Source organism: Alternaria viburni (genome assembly GCF_023758015.1).
Source record: "Alternaria viburni strain BMP 2772 chromosome Unknown scaffold_45, whole genome shotgun sequence".
Classification (NCBI taxonomy): domain Eukaryota; kingdom Fungi; phylum Ascomycota; class Dothideomycetes; order Pleosporales; family Pleosporaceae; genus Alternaria; species Alternaria viburni.
In genome coordinates this window covers 113,370-132,059 of record NW_026055814.1, presented here as the reverse complement: position 1 = coordinate 132,059, position 18,690 = coordinate 113,370, and the positions used below count along the sequence as shown (strand labels likewise).

The following is an 18,690-nucleotide window of genomic DNA, read 5'->3' as shown; positions in this document are numbered from 1 at the left end:
TAGAAGAAACGCCAGGCCATGCGAAAGCAAGCAAGGTGCTAAATGCCGACCGCTCGAAAAGGAGTTGAAGAATGTCGCTAGACTAGAAATGAAACGAGGTGTGACAGTCTACGTGGTCGGGGGTGTGGTATCTCAGGAACGACTTTATACGGTCTCGACGTAGTTGCTGTGGCAGTCAGTGAAGTGTTCATGATGGCATGGACTGTGCGACTTACCTTGGGAAGATGCCCTCTCGGCTTCCGACTCTGCCTGTCCACCAGTCGGTCTCGTTATCCGTCCTCTTCAGGATTGTGATAATCTCGCCCTTCTTAAAGCCGAGATCGCCCGGCTGGTCCGCGTCAAAGGTGAACTTGGCAATTGCCTGGTCGGACTGTAGTCCTGCCTTCTTCTGCCCCGTGGTCTGTCCAAACACTGGCTTCGGCGCCGTCGGTCGGCCAGGCTTGCGGTCGCTGTACGAGTAGTCGTCGCCGAAAGTGGAGGAGCGGCTCCGGTTGTCCATGCGGTCGAATGTCTCAGTGGGGTTCGCACGTGTGGAGAAGGAGCGGTTGAGGCCGCCGGGTGCCGAGGACGGCTGTCGGTCGTATACGTCGTCCGCCCATGCAGTTGACTGCGGTCGGTCTCTGTACTCGTAGTCGTTGTGTCCCTGGCCCATGGAGCCGGTGCGGTCACGGCGCACGCCTTCGCCCATGGCCGAGCCCTCGCGGCCCTGCCACACTACGTTGTCGCGCGAGTTGTCGTAGACGGGAATGTCGTTGTACATGGCGTCGTTGGTAACGTTCTGCGCGCCTCCTACGCCGGCAAAGACTCTCGAGTTGAGCACTTGCAGGAGTGGCGCGGCGGCTGGTGGTGGGGGGACCTGTCCGCTGAGGATCTCGCGGGCAGTCCATCGGCGGCCGTACAGCTTCTCGTTCGCATCTCTCCGCTCGATGATGCCACTTCCCTCCAGACTGACACCGGCGAACAGTCCCTTTGTCTTGCTGTAGCTGAAAATACCAGCCACGCCCTTCAGACTCGCCGCGCCGGCAGCCTCGGCATTGCGACCGACGGGCCCCGCCGCGATGGAGACATTGCCGCCCAATGTCAGCGAGCCGGCCTGCGCAAATGTACGGACAGCGGATGCGTCGTTGAGGATGAAGACGAAGTCGGTGAGCTCAAAGCCAATCTGTCCGCCGAAGCCGCCGCCGATGGTTCCGATGGCCGTGGGTGCCGACCACGATCCGTCTGCGAGGCGGGCGACGACGACGCCCGATCCGAATCGCGCTGTGCCGAGGAAGCCGGCCTTGAAGACTGTGAGAATCGCGAGGCCCTGGCATGTGTCAGCATCTCATCATGTGCTGTTGTCTGCCGTGGTGTTTGCTTGGGCAGCTTCGTAACACCAGATGCGCATCGAGTGCTTACCTTTGCATTGGCGAGGACATTGGGCGGGATAATCTTATCGGGCCCAAAGGCCTGTCTGGGGTCGACAAAGGATGCTAGAATCTTTCCCGTCTTGCGACATTCGCCTGAGAGCACAGCTGTTAGCGACGTCACCGGACCACGAGGCGCGCATCAACAGTGCGGGCGGCATGTGACTTACTGCTCATGGACGAGGGCAGCGGGTTGTTGAGACTGAAACCCATCTTGGCGCGCGTGTGGGGGGAGAGTATGGGGGAAAATGTGAGGTAGTTGGGGTATCAGGAGCGTTGCTTATGCCTGCGCTGCCGATGGCGATGGGCAGGAAGCATGGCGGGCGGCCGAGGCGGGGATTATGTCATTGCTTGTGGCTGTGTCTGCCACCCGACGCGTCCGCCCTTGGCGACACCTCGATCAAGAACACGACACGACACGACACGACATTCACAACATCGCCACATGTCACGGGGATGCATTCACTCACTGCACGGCCTTGTAGCCATCGCTGTCGCTGTCGCAAGAGCCATTGATCTACTACCACGCGTCCCGCTCACGCCAAGCCAATTACAGAAGACTTGATCTCCTCTTCACTCAGTAACCGCCACTTACCAACTCACATCCAGTGCACAGCAAATGAATCATCCGCGTCCACGTATACATTGTGGCACGTTCGACATACTGCGCCACATCATCTCTGTTGTCGCATTTCTTACCCTCATTCAGCCTGTCCGTCACACCCAGACATTGAAAACCCCGCTTCGTCACTATCACCCGTGCGAGGAAGGAGCGAAGGGTGGACTCTATGCGGCTCGCGTCAGGTATCGCTTTTACTCAGCCCTGCACTCTCCCAGCGCCTACGCTTTTACCGTCGAGACTTCAACTTGGGCGCATCGTATCTGGTCACGTGCTCTGCCTTATCGCTGTCCACGGGTACCTGCCGCAGGTAACCAAGACGTCCTTGAGCCTATGCAATACCGCGACTTCTACTCGCTGGACTCGCCTTTCGAACCACATTGAGCAAGACTTACGTCTGACATGCATCGCCTTTGACTCTCACTACTGGTAAGACGAGATGCGGCAGATGAAGCGAGACACTTTGAGTCACCTTCAAGTCAAGAGAGGCTGTCTTGAAATCTCTCGCCCATGCAAAACGCATGGTAGACTCATAGACGCAGAAACTGCGCTTGCGACCCACAAACACTACGGTACTCACAGAAGCTACAGCATCTTGATTACTACTCTTCCCGGGCACTAAACCCGATTGTGCTAATTCCCTCACCATACGCTACTGCGAAGGATCATTTGGTACAGTTATAGTAGCGCATTACAAATTTCTGACTCGAAGCGAAAAGTCAGCACTGCATACTCACGCCCTGGCGTTCATCTTCGCGCCCTACATATTAACCAGATGACGTAGATAAGTACCGCGATCCTTTCGCTTTGACACCGACATAAAGGCACGCGCCTGGCGCTACCCGTGCAACACGACGAGGCCAACACAAAATGTCAACAACCCAAATTATGTTCGCCCTGCGGGACCTCTCCTCACCAGCAGACTCCCAAGTCCACCTCGACCCCAGCAAACCCTCCTTTCCACCCTCGCAAGAACCTGACTCAACCGGCCTTGGAGATTCCGAGCAGCCACCCGCCGATGCAGCAGAAGCCATCCCAGACGGCGGCTACGGCTGGACCGTCGTGGCATCCTGCTCCTTCCTCCTCTTCTGGATCAACGGCTACACAACCGCATGGGGCGTCCTCCAAACCGCCATTTTGAAATCACCCGCGCTGAACACCAATCTGCGTACCATCACTTTCGTCGGCAGTTTGTACATGGCTGTCATGGTCGCTTTTGGCATTGGCGGGATAAGAGTTATGAGGTCTTTCGGTGTGCGATACACTGGCCTTGCTGCGACGATCCTTTTTGGAATGAGTCTGGTTGCTACGAGTTTTACCTTGGATCATCTCGGCGGGTTGTTCTGCATTGCCGGGCTGTCGATGGGCGTGGGGACGTCGCTGTTGTATGCGGCGACTAACAGTCTGCCGTTGCAGTGGTTCAGCTCTAAGCTGGGCATTGCCAATGGCGTCGTCAAGGCCGGTGGTGGTGTTGGCGCCACGGTTCTTCCGCTTGCTTCGCAGGCACTCATCGACAAGTTTGGACTGCAGTGGACGTTTCGCATATTGGGCATCCTTATTATGGCGACTGGAGTTCCGTGTACATTGGCGTTGAAGGAACGCGCGACGACTGGCACGCTTTCGCGGTTCGACTGGTCGCTGTTGAAGAACGTCCCTTTCCTCACGCTAACCATGGCCGGTGCAGTCGGCGTCTTCGCACTCTTCGTACCACCCTTCTTCCTACCGCTGTTCGCGAGCTCGATCGGTTTGTCAGCCGGAACTGGTGCAGCACTAGTTGGTGGGTTCGGTGCGTCAACAGCAGTCGGTCGTATCCTGGGCGGATTGACCTGCGATAAGATTGGGGCCTTCAACACGTTGATGATCACCTGCCTGGTCAACTCAGTAAGCATGCTAGCCATCTGGCCAGTCAGCACGTCGTTGGCTCCTCTATTTGTCTTCGCTATCGTAAATGGTTGTGCGAATGGCAGCTTCTTTGTCAGCCTGCCGATCGCCGTCACAGTCGTCGCTCCACATTCCGCCGCGGCATCCATCGCTCTTATGGTCTTCTTCTGGACTCCGGGCTACCTCCTTGGCGCTCCTCTTGCGGGGCTGTTGATTGAAGCGACTGGTGCGGCCGACTCTACGTCGATTGAACCGTACAGGGCTGCTATCTTTTACGCTGCGGGCACAGGTGTTCTCGCCACTTTTCTTGTCCTCGTTGCGCGCCTACGCTTGGACACCAAGGTTTTGAAGCGATTGTGATGAGCCATTCAAGTTATTTGGGCAAGGTTCACGTTTTCAGGACATCGTCATGATGGAATCATTTTCTTCTTGCACGAGCGCAAGGCGACGACGTCGCAGACCATCTATGTACCTGGATCGATACCATACAACAGCTCCAATAAATGGCTTTTCACTTCTTCCTTCGCCCAACTCATCTTGATAGCGTTCTCCGCCAACTTCTGAACCTCCAAATTGGTAAAGTCGCAGTACCTCTTCACCACCAGCAAATTCTCCCACACCCACGTATCCTCCATAAACGCGGGATCGTCGCTCGCAATACTAATCACGATACCGGCGTCGAAGAGAGCGCGAATGCGTTCAAACACCTCGTCAATCGGTTGATGCCGAATATAACTCCAAGGACAAATCGTCATCCCAAGCCCCTTCTCTTTGATCAACGCCATAAGCTCCGCATCACCAGCAGCATTCAACCCATGGTCGATTCGATCCGCCCCTGTCCCCGCGATACTGCATGCCACCTGCCGGATATGCTCGAGAGGATACGGCGTCCCAACATCACAATGCGCAGTAATCCGAAACCCATCCTTCCTTGCCCTCACAAAAATCTCATCAAACAGAGACGCAGGTCTGTCGACCTCATTCGAATCAAGCCCAATACCAACAATCACATCGCGGTATGGAAGCGCCGCCTCGTAATGCCGCATCGCGGACTCTAGTGATTCGTCGCGCAGGAAACACATTATCCATTTGGACTTGACCTGCACTCCGCAATCAGCAATCAGCAAACGCATATATCTTAAAGACTAAAGAGAGACCTCTCGGGCCGGGCTTACATTAAGAATCTGCTCCGCATCCCACGTCGCCTCCCTAAACCCTTGCATCATCGTCTCCCAACTCGTTCCTACACGCGTATGCCCCTGCGGATCAAAGAAAATCTCCGCATACCGCACATTCATCTCATCAGCACGCTCATAATACGCCATAGCAAGGTCATAATAATCCTGCTTCGTCTTCAACACTTCAAAACCGCCGTAGTATGCCTCGAAGAACGATAGCGTCTCTTCTGTGTTATCCATGCGGTTCCCCGTACGCGGTTTCAAAGTATCGTGGGAATCTCGCAGTTCGGCGAGTGAAGAGAAGGGCTGCCCGGTTCGCGGGTTGAGGATGGTTTGGTTGTTTCGCTGCGAGAACTTCCATTTTAGATCGGCGCTTATGATGCCTTCGATGTGGATGTGCAGTTCGACTTTGGGGATGGAGGCGATGTAGGCGTCTTTTGTGGAGGCGATGGAGCGGCGTAGGGCTGCTCGGGAGGCTACGGGGAGGGCGTTTTCGACGTCTGTCATTGTGATCGAAGGGTGGTGTTACGTAGAATTGAGTCGTGAGCGCGGCGAGAACGAGTAGGGCAGCAATTTATTGGTTTGGTGGTGCGACTAGTAGATACAAGAGACAGTCCAATGTATGCTTACCACTTCGTGACTCACCAAATCCTTCGGCTTATCATCAACCCGATCGAGCGGACATTAGCCTAACATGCAGACTATAGGATAAGGCGTCTTGACTAATTGCTAGCTAGAGTTTGCATACTCGATCTCTGATGAAAGAGTGCTGTACGTAACGTTGTCGCGATGTAACGTCCGGAAGGCTGCTTCAAGAAGAGTGCCAAGCTTACTAAGATGGAACCGCATGCGGATCAATAGGAACAACATAGTGATTATCATAACATGTGCGAGGGAATTAAAAGATATCTTTTTCATCTAGCATTATGTGTGTGTAGCGTTCCAACGTTAAGATAAATATATACAGCAAATTAGTCGAATCCAACAGCGCGCGCGCCCCGATGATCTACAAAGCCCAAGCAACAGCACCGAAGACAACCGCCATAACACCACCAGCAACACGGTCAACGGCAGCAGCGCCAGTGAACTGAGCGGGACTAGATGAAGTCGCGTTTGCAGGACCAGTGGGCATAGCACCAGTTCCAGTAGGCACCATAGTCATAGTACCATTAACCATATGCGGGGGCACAATACCAGAAGGCATATGTTCCATCGTACCAGAAGGCATAGGCGCCATCGAACCGGCCATGGTGCTAGCAGCAGGCACAACGTCCATCGCCGTCGAGCTCATGACAGGAAACTCGCTCGAAGGCTTGAAGCCCCTGCAAAGCCCGCCACTGCAAATGTTATACGCACACTGATCATCGCTGCTGCACTCGGCGTTGAAGTTTCCGCATCGCGCGATGAGCATGGCGTTGCTGGCCCAGCACTGCACGCCATTGGCACACTGGTCTGGCTTGACGTAAGGGTTGCAGTCCGCGCCGAGGGGCAATGAGCCCGCGGGAGCAACGACGGTGGATGAGGGCGCGGGCTGAGGGCCTTGGTTGGTGGGTGTGACGGCGCCGCTGGTGACCATTGCTGACGCCGACGACGCGGCCGAAGATGAGGCGAGGAACCCGTTGCAGAGGCCGTCGGACAGGTTGCACGTGTTGTAGGCGCATTGCTCGTCGCGGGTGCATGAGGCTTGGAAGTTGCCGCAGACGGGGATGAGGCCTGAGTTTACGGCGTAGCAGTTGGCGCCGAGGGCGCAGGGAACGCCACCGGGTGTGCAGTTTGAGCCGACGGGGATGGTGGTGCCTGTGGGGGAGGCGGCGGCGGGTGTGGATGTGGTTTGCGCTGAGGCGAGGGTCGCGGCCGCGGCAATGGTGAAGATGGTGTAACGCATTTTAGTTGCTGCTGTTGTAGATGGTGCTTCGTGAAGTGAGTGGTGTTGAGATGCTGCAATGAACGAAGCGAGTGTCGTATGTTTGTGAAGATGTGGTGATGTTATGATGGAGATGAGAATGATGCGAACGAGGGTAAGACTATATACTCATAGTCCTCGTGTTGTTGCGCGGTTTAAACTGTCGTACCTGGACGACGATAGTTCAGCTAGCACCTAGCGCTCGTAACCAGCCTCCCAATTCGCCACAAGGTGCCGGTTACACGGGGCTACCGCGAATGACGATGTCCAAAGAGCCGAAGCTATCTCCGCACTTGACACGCGTCCGTGCTTGAAAGCTTGAATAGAATATTTTTGGACCTTCTAGCGTTGTATAGCGTCGTCGGGATGTTGCATCTCGGTCGCTCGGAGTGGCGCCGATGTGAGCCGCAGTGGCCGCGCCGCTCCGACCGAACGTTGGCGCATCATCATCCTTTTCGTTGGAGGGTCTCGACTTTGCGACTTGAGTGCAGTCCACGCAATGTGAGGCGCGTCTTCTTTGCTAGGTGCTCTGGCATGCGCAATGCTCTACACAAGTGACGAGACGGTTGCGAGCGAGTAAGACTTGGAGCTGGTCATCTGCGCGGGCCGCCAAAATGCGGAGTTCAATGCGCTCGCCTGCGCCGATCATCCCAATCCTTTGGCCCACTCTCCCAGCCATCTTCCCTGAACACCAGACATCTTGGACTACCATCGTCATCAGTCCATGCTCTGAACATGCCTCCACAGTCAAAGTCTTGTACTACTGTTGCTTTGCTACCAACAACCTCTATGCCGATGATACCGCCGGTGCCTTCATGGGTTGCGCCCCAACGGTCTCCAGCAGATCGTTGAAGCTCACCGTCAGGCCCTGCCATCCACGTTGTTGCGCTGGAAAGCGATGAACCCGAGAACCTTGATCTGGCAGCTGTAGTACGTGCTGCGCACGTGAGAAGGAACGAGTCGCCGTTGCCTGTCCCTGAGAGACCCACGGCGTGGCGCGTCGACACGGGCTTCTCGTATGGATGTGCTGGCGATGATGTAGTTGCTCGTGTCGAGGGTGATCCAAGCAAAGGTAGACAGTCGCCCACTATCCCACGTATATCGCCTCGTGATAGTTTATCGATCGGCGAGGCGATGCAGGCTGTAGGCTGGTACAACATCCGCGGCCCAGCAGCCTTCTCGTCGTGCCACTCCTCAGCCCAGAACCCGGCACCGATGGTCGGCGTATCTCCAATGCGCCCAGGAACTTTGTTCGTCAACCCACCTGTCGATGTTGCCGTGCAAACGGTACCAAAGCTGTCAACAACGACCGCGCCACACGTTCCAAGCGGAATGTAGTTATCCTTCTCCCAGTCGCTCATGGCGTCGACGCTGACGCCAATCTGTGCCTTCTTCGCGTCTTCCGCAAGGCCGCGTTGATGTTCATCCCATCTTTTCTGAGTGAAGAAGTAGCTTGAGTCCACGATGTCGAGCCCCCAATCTTTGGCAAGTCCCTCTACGAACTCTCCACTATACTGGCAATGGTCGGCTGCACCACCGCCGTCTGCTTCTTCGCCTTTGATAAGCAACTCTCTCGCCAGCTTGATGGGGTTCTTAACGTGGCTGAGCAGCATACATCCGACGCCTCGTTTCTTGTAGCCGTTCGAAACCATGATGCTGCATTCGAGTTCGTTCTTGCCTTCGCGCGTGAAGACGGCGCCTTTGCCGGAGTTGAACAGCGGGTCATCTTCCAGAAGCGTGACGGCATACGTTGCGACATCCAGCGCTGTGGATCCTGGTTTGCGAAGAAGCTCCTCTGCTTTCCCGAGGATGTTGAGGAGCGAGGCGCGGTACTCATCATAGCGTTCACGGGGAATCGAGGTGCGCGTTAGATTGCCCGCACCACCATGGATGATGATGCGGGGCTTCACATGAGCGCTCGGACTCGCGGACGCAGCTCGCTTCTCGGTCATAGTATCTAGCTGGCGGTTGTGAAAGATTCCTGGATTGTTCACTGTGATGTTGATGATAAGGCCTGCGCGTGTGGCCGGGTAGGTGCCTAGGGCGTCGGGTTGGACCGGTGAGATAGCGCTAACCGAGGTTGGATTAGCGTGCGTTTGCTGTGCCACCATTCAAGGTTTCAAGTCTTCTCGCGACGTGATCTTCGTCCGTTGCCTTGCCCCTCATCATGGGCGCGCCATCCCATACCTCACTAATCTCGGCTTCGTCCTGAATCAAAACCCTACCGCATGCGATCGGCTTCGACAACCCCGGTTATGGCATTCATCGTCCGCTGTCGAATGTACATTGGCTGAGACGTTGTTTAGCCTTGTGGACGACATTGCATTTGACGACACTCCATCGCAAGCATGCGACTACTGAACACCTCCACGCTAGAGGTGCAGGAGTTTCTGGAAAGCCGAGTTCCCGAGTACGTAATTCTCTCCCACACTTGGAGGGAGGAGGAAATTACTCTTCATGATCTTTTGTCTGGCAAAGCAACGACGAAGAAAGGCTATGCGAAGCTTACGGGTTGTTGCAAGAAAGCGAAAGATGATGGGTTCGCATACTGTTGGATCGACACTTGTTGTATTGACAAGACTTCGAGCGCTGAGTTATCTGAGGCCATCAACTCCATGTATCAATGGTACAAGAACGCCTGCATCTGCTACGCCTACCTAGAGGATGTTAACCAGGAGCTCGGAACGGGCGGGTTCGGATCATTCGCGAACTCGAAGTGGTTCACACGAGGATGGACCTTGCAAGAGCTTATTGCGCCTCCAATCGTGGAGTTTTATGACGCTCTCTGGTCAGAACTCGGGACGCGCAACAGCCTTCAAGCCAAGCTAACATATATTACTGGTATCAACCGAGACGTGCTCACTGGTGGAGATCCTCTTCGCTATGCGGTTGCCGTAAGGCTGTCATGGGCGGCAAATCGGCAGACGAGTCGGTTGGAGGATAAGGCATACTGTCTTTTTGGGATACTCGGTGTGAATATGCCCCTTCTCTACGGCGAAGGCAAACGCGCGTTTCGGCGCCTTCAGGAGGAGGTGCTTCGAGTCGACGAAGACTACACTCTATTTGCCTGGGACACACTCTTACCGAGAGAAAGCCTTCTAGCCAGTTCGCCGTCAGATTTTGAAACCTTTACACCGGTGCTCGATTTGGTCTCTGCGGAGTTAGCAGATGGTGATAAGATCGTGCTTCGCGATAATTTGTCCAAGACTTGCTTCTCCGCACTTCCACCCCCCGAAGATCACTCGCCTCCCCGCCTTACCAGCCGTGGTTGCCATCTGAGTCTACCTCTATTCCGTCACGAGGAACAATCGTGGTATGGCTGCCTTGCGTGCTTAGAACGTCCAAAATGTGATAGCCTTCTCTTGTGCGTAATGCTGCGTCGAGTTAGAGGCAGCGAGTATCGATTTGAGACAGATTGGGATACCGAGGGGAAACAGAGTACCCTTATTCTCCTTCCTAAGAGTGCTACAAAAGACTTTCGGTACACTTCTATTTACGCGATCACATCGAGTGACGACGACCCTTCGGATGTGTCTACCTCTAAGACCCAAGGCGAAGGTTACTGTATGTTGCGGATCGCGATAAAGCCTACCTTACGCCCCGAGATTGCGCGGTTCTCATTCGGTGATCGCGTGCAGTCAATTATTGATTTACCGGAGTGGAGTTTGGACTGGGAACACACAAGTAGCTGTATTACTAGTGATCCAGCTAGACAGCTGCCTACTGAGAAGCCGTACACTGGACGCGGAAACAGCGTTTTCGAGTTCAACTTCGACCTCAAGGTCGGTCTAACACTAAGAATCTTTGTTCACGTACGCGTGAATCAAAATCCTTATCTTTCCGCTGAGATCATGCCTTGTGCTGGCGAGTCAGATGCTGGGCCAGCTCGACTACCCAGACCTTCGTACCTACCACTACCACCACCACCACCACTATACGTACACCCATCACATATACCACAACCAAAGCCGAATCACGCTCTCGATCGTAAAGTTGTTCCAATTCAAGAGCCAGCAGGCGGCAAAGATCTCAAATGGTCCATCCACTTATCCATACGGCGTGTAGCTTCAACGCCTTTTGAGCCCAACACAAAGCAATATGTGCTTACACTCAACAAAGAACGATGATTGACTCGGGACGGCGGCACGACCGCGTGAAATAGACTTCATCTCGAGTATATAAAGATAACATCACCGCGACCCCTCATGTCAGCGTATTCCCATCCCCACCCCCAACCCCCCCATCAACCCCCGTCCTCTCAACCTCCACCCCCTCCTTCCTCTCCCTAACCTCCTCCACCACCCCCGCAGGCCCCTCATACCCAACCGCCTTCAACCACTCCGGATCAATATTCTCCACCGCCAAATACGGACTCACATCCGCCTCGGGAAACAACTTATTCCGCATCGCATACCCCATACCGAGACTTGCCCAAGGATTCTCATGCATATACTCAATCTCAAAGTCTTCATACCTTGGCGTCTCAATAACCTCGGCGTACTGATTTGAGGAACCGGGCCAAACGGCGTTGACCCGCCCGGTCTCGTTGTTCTTGTACCAGGATCTGCAGGGGCCTTTCCAGACGGTGTGTTTGATCCATTCCTGGGCGTGGGCGTTGAAGGCGTCGGTGATGGATTGGCGGGGCACCCAGGATTTGATGTGGTCGCGTTGCATCTTTTTGATTATCTGGATGGTGTATTCTGCGACTGCGAGGAGGGGGCCGGTGACGGACCCGTTTTCGACGGGCCAGGTTGGGCCGACGAACATGAGCCAGTTGGGCATGTCGGGGCAGGCGAGGCCGAGGTAGCCTTCGGGCTCGTGCTTCCATTTTTCGTAGAGGTCGACGCCGTTGCGCCCGATGATGGGGAAGCGGGGGCGGTAGGTTACGTCGAAGCCCGTGGCGCAGACTATGGTGTCGACGGGGCGCTCGATGCCGTCGGCGCCGATGACACCGGTTTCGGTGATCTCGTTTACGGCGGTGAAGTGAACGTCGACGTTTGGCTCTTGGATGGCTTTCATGTAGGGGTCGCCTGGGGTTATGCGACGGCCTGCAGGAATGTCAGTGACGAAGCCTTTCTTCAAAACTGTATGCAACTTACAGCCAACCTCAAACTTCGGCGTGAATCCCTCCAAGAGTCGTTCATCCTTGAGAAACTCTTTCATCCTCTCCCTGAACAGCTCTTGCGCACCCTTCTGCGCTTCACTTCCAGCGTAGAACGCGCCCCACAACCCGTTGACCTGGTTCTCGATATCTTTGGCATGCGCAACGAGCTTACGCGGGTCTTTCCGGAACTCGTCTCGCTCTTCTTGCGAGTACTCCTTGTTCTGGCCATAGTTGTTCGCGATTTGGACGAACCAAACTCCGGTTCGGACGAAGATATCCATGTGCTTTACATGCGGTTGCATGGTCGGTACTGTTTGGATGGAAGAAGCACCAGATCCAATGACCGCCACGCGATCGTCCTTCCACTGCTCACTTTGGTAGTCTTTCGGCCATGTCGCGGTATGAACGATGCGACCCTTGAAGCTGTTGATGCCTTTGATACCAGGCCACTTGTAGTTGTTCAAGATGCCGGAAGCGTAGAGGAGGAGATCGCATTCCTCTTCGAACTCTCGTTCTTCGCCAGAAGATGAGGTCTGGCGGAGCGTGACCTTCCACTTGCCGACGTCATCTTGCCACTCGGCTCGCACGGCTTCGGTGTTGAATGTCATGTACTTGCGCAGGTCAAATACATCGCAGACCTTTTCGAGGTACTTTTGAATGTCGGGTGCGTAGGAGAAGAAGCGCGGCCAGTCTGGGTTGAGAGCGAAGTTGAGGGTGTAGGCATGCGATGGGATGTCGCAGGCACAACCTGCAGGGGTTAGCTCACTCACGCGAAGATTCACTAGTGGATGTACCTGGATATCTATTTTCGAGCCACGTCCCTCCTAGATTGGCGTTCTTCTCGTAGATGACATGCTCGACGTTCTGCGTGTGTTTCTGTATATGGTACGCCATTTGGATGCCAGACAAGCCGGCTCCAATAGTCAGCACCTTGAGCTTTCGCGATGAAGGGTCCTGGAAGATCATCAGTTCTTTGCTAGAAGCTCGGGGTATCAGGACACACATTATAGACGATGTCTGGGACGCTGTAGCCGCCAGAACCAGGCGTTGAGTAATCCCATTGCTTGCCACTGCCTATCGTGTTCAGATCTGGCGCCATCTTCGGAGCGATGATACGACGAAAGACTGGGAAAGTGGTCGTAACTGTTCTACAGACTGATGGAGGAGCAAAGTGCAACGAGAAGCATCACAACTTTATAGATCGACACCGGGTACATGTTATCTTACATTACAGCGGGCATCGGGCGCCGGGCGTATTAGTCGCCAATGCTGACAGCTGTGCGTGACCCAAAGCTGCTCCGTGGAGGACGATTTAGTAGGACAGCATACACCAGGGCGAAGGGTCACAGCCGCAACGTTGGCCTGTGATTGATAGTCTAGTCGATACTGTGCGGGGTTGTTGCGGGGTACTACATTTCCGAGGTCGTGTACTAATGAAAGGAGCAAATGACACTCCGGGTAAGGCGTCCAGAAGGAAATGTTCCTGGTCTTATCTGCTTCATCAGCGTGTACAATTGTTGTACGTGATGACCAAGTTGTTGTGCATGGATGACCAAGGTGTCGGCCGAGCGAGGCTTCGACGTGTGGTTGGGGAATCGTGATGCGTTTGTTTGTGCTGTTACCACGGTGAGCAGCATGTTCGTCTCGTACGAGGGAGGTATTCAACACATGCGCTGCGGTATACATGACGAACCAAAGTGCATTTTTGCTTGATGGTCTCGACGCACTCGAACAAGCATGCCTCTCTGCGCGTCGCCAAGTTGTTTCTGTCGCGTGCAACGGACGCGCATTCACGCGGGATCTCGCATCCTTGCTGTAACACCAGGGTGGCGATAGCATGGCATCCCAAGCACGGATTAGTTGCGTCGTCGATTTCTTGCAACTTTCTTGATAAGACACTCGCATCATACTCCATAACCGATGGAAACGAATATGCAATCCCCATGGCGAAGGATGCAGATGCCTAGACGTGACACGACCGTGCACTTGCTAGCGCGCTACGCCCCGCAAGGACGTCATCGCGGTACACCTTCCCTCCCCGTCGTCCACCCAGCAACAGCATGGACGCACCAGTGGGACCAGGACAGCCGCTCCGATCCCTCCCTCTAAAAACGAGACGCATCGATATCCAAAGTTACTTCACAGCATTAACAGGCCGTGGAGCCGATTTTCCTACGCCTACTGTGGTAAACACTACGCGACGGGAGCTACTTCGGTACGTACCTAGGTAACAGGGTAGACTAACGGCGCGCCCGCATTAACTCCCCACCAGAGCAATTCAAACGCGGCAGTATGTAGCGGACTGCATACGAAAAGTTCGCAAGAAGATCCAAAAGTCTGTTGATAAAGCTGGAGACGGCGCTAGTTGGGACGAATGCTACAAGCCTGTTCACAAGTACCTGTGTTTTAGCTCTGCGCAGACGCGGGCGTATAATTCAGCTACTGAGTAAGAATGAGTTGCGATTGAACCTGCATGACAATGATGTTAATATGTGATTTAGGGACCTTGATCGGGTAGTCTATGACTATGGCGCATTGTCTTGCCGGCTACTCACTATGGAGATTATCCATGATCTGCCGGAGGATATCAGGAGCAAAATCGCCGCGTACTTGACGGATGAGGGCACACCAGTCATTTTGGGCGCACCGGCAGTGATATCCGATCAGACCTGTACGAATAGCATCAGCGTCCGTGACGCGCTAGCAAACATGGTGACCGACGGCCGCAAACACCATCTCGACTGGAAGTACATGGGCTACATGACACACTACGTCGTCACGACCTGGTTCGCCGTCAACACCTTCCTCATCCACGACTCTGTGGCGTTAGATACCTTCTTCCGCGACATCTCCCTCGGTGACACAGTCTTCCCCAGCATCGTACCTGCGGAGCACTTGCGTTGTTTGAGCGTCGTGTTGCGGGGCAATATAAAAGACTACGAGCCTCAGAAACGTGAATGTACGGGGCGGACTCTGTGTATAAGACCCGTGAGGCCAGCGGACGTGTTTAGCGAGCATATTGAGCTAGTGCTCAAGATGAAGAAGCTCCGTGGCTTTAGGCTACACGTTATGATCGAGGCGTCCGAGTTGGAAAGGGTCGAGGAGATTCTGAGCGCGGTGAGGGGCGTGAGGGCGAGACTGATGAGTAAGGGTGTGAGTGTGCGGTTTACTTGGAGAAGCGAGGAGCTGGATGGGTATTTCAGGGAATTGCAGAAGATCGGGGTGTGAAGCAGCGATGTCGTTGGGTAATAGTGCCTTTGGGGTCAGTGGACGACTACCGCTCTAGTCCAATGAGACCCTCCACTTGCTGTGCAATCTTAGCAAACGCCATAGCCCGCTCACCCTCCGGTTCCGCTACCACAGTCGGCTTCCCACGATCAGCGTCATCGCTGATACTCGCGTGCAGCGGAATCTCGCCTAGCATATTCAAATCGTACTTCCCACACATCGCCCTGATCTTCTCCATATTCCCAAACACCTCATGCACGTCTCCGCAACCAGGACATTTGAAGCCCGCCATGTTGCACACCAGACCCAGTAGCTTTACATCAACCTTGCGGAACAGTTCAATGCCCTTCACCGCGTCTTTGAGTGACAGATCCTGCGGCGTTGATACAATAAGTGCGCCGTCTAGAATAAACTGCTGGGTGATTGTGAGTTGGACGTCGCCGGTGCCGGGTGGCATGTCGAGGACTAGGACGTCTAGGCCGCCCCATTCGACTTCGTGGAGGAGTTGCTGTAGTGCTTTCATGACCATGAGACCGCGCCATGCTACTGGTGAGGATTCTGGGATGAGGTAGCCCATGGACATGGACTTTAGGCCGTAGTTGGAGAGCGGTAGGAGTTGGTTGTCTGGGGTGTGGGATTAGAGGTTGATTGGAAGCTGAGCCAGTGTAGGGACTGACTGGATGAAAGTCGTGGTTCGCCAGATAGATTGAGTAAGGTCGGTATTGATGGGCCGAAGATGTCGGTATCAAGGATGCCGGCTTTGTAACCACGACGCGCGAAGCTTAAGGCGAGGTTGACTGCAACACTGTTTCAGTATTGCGGATTGGATTTGGTCATAGACGGTAAGAAATACCAGCGATAGTACTTTTACCCACGCCACCTTTTGCAGACGAGACAGCAATCACTTTCTTCACATCTTTGATATTCCGCTTCTGTGGCAAGCCTCGCTGCATGCGCGGCATTTGCGGAGGTGCGCCTGAGCGCGGAAGACCCTGCGCTCGCCATCAGCTGTTGCGCATTCATGTACCCTAGCATGTAACATACGAGTGGGTTCTCATGTTGCAGACATCGCAACGTCGAGAACAACCGTGGCTTCAGCATCGTCGTGATAGAAACGGGGGTTGCGGAGTTGATGGCGGAGGTGACGCGCATCGGCGTTTCATTTAGCCGATGTCACTGAACTTTTTTGTGGGGCACAGAGTGAACTTTCTCTTCCGACGCGCTTCACCAGCAACACCAACACCAAACCACTTGTACACTATGGGGAAGTCCAAGATCAGAGGTACGAACTTTGCGTATATGCGCGACTGGATTTTGCTCACATGACAACCAGATTTCGATCCCGAGTCGCTACTCGACCCTGCGCCGAGCTCCAGCGAAGACGAGCGCTCCGACGAACTCTCCGAAGTTGAAGATGACAATGCTGGGCGCGAACATTATACGTCAGTTGGGAAGAGCAAGCTGAGGAAACCGGTTGAGGTTCCTCTGGGGCCGGAGTACACTGGGCGCAAGGTGGATCGCAAGGCACTCGAGGACAGCGACAGCGACGATCCATTTGCGAAAGGCTTCGACGATGTAGACAGCGAGGCTAGTGGCAGTGACGATGAGGATGGCATCAATGGCGTAGAGCTCGATGGCGAAGAGGACAGCGAAGAGGACGACATGAACAGCGATTTTGACGAGGACATGAGCGACGAAGACGAGGAGATGGGAAGCGCAGGCGAAAGCGGGAGCGACGACGAGGCCAACGACTCCGAAGGCTCAGACGATGATGAGCCTGGCGCCGAAGTCAAAACCGACGCGTCTACCATCCGCGACCTCATGTCCGCCAACAAGTCCTTCACGTCGGGCATCGCTGCTGGCACGCAGTCCGACGTCGCCAAGGGAGAAGCCGTGAAGACCCAGCGAAAAACGTTCGATACGCTGCTCAACTCGCGCATTCGACTACAAAAGGCGTTGATCTCCACAAACTCCATGGCTGCAGAGCCTTACAAGACGGAAACCGCGAAAGACGCGCCCATCGAGGCGGCAGAGGCAGCTGCTCTGACTCTCCTCAACAACCTCACGAACCTGCGCCTCTCCCTAGAAGAGTCGCGAACAGGTCAAAAGCGAAAGCGCCCAACATTCGACTCCGCGACCCCATCCTCCGAAATCTGGACCACCATCCAAGCCAGCGAGAAAACCACGCTCCCCCACCGCAAAGCCGTCCTAGAGCGCTGGTCCAACAAAACCAAAGCCACAACCGTCACAAACAACAAAGCGCGCCTCAACGCCTCCGCCCAGCAAACCCTAACCGAAGTCCTAGACACACAGCTCTCATCCCCCCACCTAGTCCTCCGCACCCAAACCCCGCGCTCTTGTGCCCCCCTCCAATCCTCGACCAAAACTCCCCAACCCACCCCCGCCATCTACGACGACGCCGACTTCTACGGCCTCATGCTCAAAGAACTGCTCGAGCAGCGCTCCGCCGACCTCAACAGCAATGGAACCGCTGAATTCGTTGTGCAGGCGCCGTGGCAGGTTGCGCGCGAGGCCAAGACGAAGAAGGTTGTTGATACGAAGGCGAGTAAGGGGAGGCGGTTGAGGTATACGGTGCAGGAGAAGTTGCAGAATTTTATGGCGCCAGAGGAGAGGGGGCAGTGGGGGGATAGGCAGAGGGATGAGTTGTTTGGGAGTTTGTTTGGGCAGAGGGTGGGGCTTGGGGAGGAGGATGGTGGGGAGGGGGAGAGTGAAGGGGAGGGTGTGGATGCTGAGGAGGCGGGGTTGATGTTGTTTAGGAGTTAGGGGGTGAGGAGGTGGAAGGCAGATTCATGTCGCGCAGCTGGTTTCACGTTATTTAGAAGTCGAGGAGGCGGAGTAGTTGAAAGGCAGATTTACATCACGTAGATCGTGGTGTGTCTTCGTTGTTCTAGCTTCAAGGCTACCGATCATGGTGGTTGGGCTCAACTGCAAAGATTCATACAGTGTTGTTGACTGGTTCACGTTTTTGGTGGCGTATGTCAGCGAGCTCAGCCCCCAATCTGCATGCGCATCTTCGTTGACTGGACCAATCCTATCTTTTCCTCTCAGTCACTCGCTCAGCCATTGTTTCTCAGCCTCGTACTACCATGCAATGTCTATAAGGCAGCCTTCCCGCGCTCTTGATTGTAAATCTGACTTCATTCGACATCGAACTAACATGCCACCTTTCAATGCATCGGGCATGTACCTCGCGCAGAATGCAACGGGCAATGGTAGCCTTCCGGCCACTGCGAAATCCCGTAAGTTGGATCCCCTTCACCAGTCATCGACGCTCGTGCTAACACATTCGCAGCTGAAGATGCCGCCGCCCACCAAGTCTCCTGGCAAAGCGCTTACTGGCCAGTCATGGC

At 54.7% G+C, this 18,690-nt stretch overlaps 9 protein-coding genes across 9 annotated transcripts; 3 read left to right on the top strand and 6 right to left on the bottom strand.

The window, feature by feature from the left end:
• Positions 1–144: 144 nt before the first annotated feature.
• J4E79_011645 (uncharacterized protein) lies at positions 145–1,619 on the bottom strand (the record flags this gene model as incomplete). Its single annotated transcript, XM_049360474.1, has 4 exons — positions 145–166; positions 216–1,306; positions 1,399–1,502; positions 1,577–1,619. 4 exons carry the CDS (start codon positions 1,617–1,619, stop codon positions 145–147), a joined length of 1,260 nt encoding a protein of 419 aa, XP_049205119.1.
• Positions 1,620–2,895: 1,276 nt separating this feature from the next.
• Positions 2,896–4,266, top strand: J4E79_011644 (uncharacterized protein; the record flags this gene model as incomplete). The annotated part of the gene is made up of 1 exon (XM_049360473.1): positions 2,896–4,266. The coding sequence occupies one exon, from the start codon at positions 2,896–2,898 to the stop codon at positions 4,264–4,266; it is 1,371 nt and encodes a 456-aa protein (XP_049205118.1).
• Positions 4,267–4,370: 104 nt separating this feature from the next.
• J4E79_011643 (uncharacterized protein) lies at positions 4,371–5,591 on the bottom strand (the record flags this gene model as incomplete). Its single annotated transcript, XM_049360472.1, has 2 exons — positions 4,371–5,006; positions 5,082–5,591. The coding sequence occupies 2 exons, from the start codon at positions 5,589–5,591 to the stop codon at positions 4,371–4,373; spliced, it is 1,146 nt and encodes a 381-aa protein (XP_049205117.1).
• A 499-nt stretch (positions 5,592–6,090) lies between these two features.
• On the bottom strand, positions 6,091–6,969 carry J4E79_011642 (uncharacterized protein; the record flags this gene model as incomplete). The annotated part of the gene is made up of 1 exon (XM_049360471.1): positions 6,091–6,969. One exon carries the CDS (start codon positions 6,967–6,969, stop codon positions 6,091–6,093), a length of 879 nt encoding a protein of 292 aa, XP_049205116.1.
• Positions 6,970–7,610: 641 nt separating this feature from the next.
• On the bottom strand, positions 7,611–9,098 carry J4E79_011641 (uncharacterized protein; the record flags this gene model as incomplete). Its single annotated transcript, XM_049360470.1, has 1 exon — positions 7,611–9,098. The coding sequence occupies one exon, from the start codon at positions 9,096–9,098 to the stop codon at positions 7,611–7,613; it is 1,488 nt and encodes a 495-aa protein (XP_049205115.1).
• A 2,092-nt stretch (positions 9,099–11,190) lies between these two features.
• Positions 11,191–13,190, bottom strand: J4E79_011640 (uncharacterized protein; the record flags this gene model as incomplete). Its single annotated transcript, XM_049360469.1, has 4 exons — positions 11,191–12,035; positions 12,087–12,839; positions 12,886–13,045; positions 13,095–13,190. The coding sequence occupies 4 exons, from the start codon at positions 13,188–13,190 to the stop codon at positions 11,191–11,193; spliced, it is 1,854 nt and encodes a 617-aa protein (XP_049205114.1).
• Positions 13,191–14,647: 1,457 nt separating this feature from the next.
• J4E79_011639 (uncharacterized protein) lies at positions 14,648–15,319 on the top strand (the record flags this gene model as incomplete). The annotated part of the gene is made up of 2 exons (XM_049360468.1): positions 14,648–15,050; positions 15,090–15,319. 2 exons carry the CDS (start codon positions 14,648–14,650, stop codon positions 15,317–15,319), a joined length of 633 nt encoding a protein of 210 aa, XP_049205113.1.
• Positions 15,320–15,365: 46 nt separating this feature from the next.
• J4E79_011638 (uncharacterized protein) lies at positions 15,366–16,281 on the bottom strand (the record flags this gene model as incomplete). Its single annotated transcript, XM_049360467.1, has 3 exons — positions 15,366–15,943; positions 15,997–16,116; positions 16,173–16,281. 3 exons carry the CDS (start codon positions 16,279–16,281, stop codon positions 15,366–15,368), a joined length of 807 nt encoding a protein of 268 aa, XP_049205112.1.
• Positions 16,282–16,579: 298 nt separating this feature from the next.
• J4E79_011637 (uncharacterized protein) lies at positions 16,580–18,103 on the top strand (the record flags this gene model as incomplete). Its single annotated transcript, XM_049360466.1, has 2 exons — positions 16,580–16,601; positions 16,653–18,103. The coding sequence occupies 2 exons, from the start codon at positions 16,580–16,582 to the stop codon at positions 18,101–18,103; spliced, it is 1,473 nt and encodes a 490-aa protein (XP_049205111.1).
• Positions 18,104–18,690: the final 587 nt, after the last annotated feature.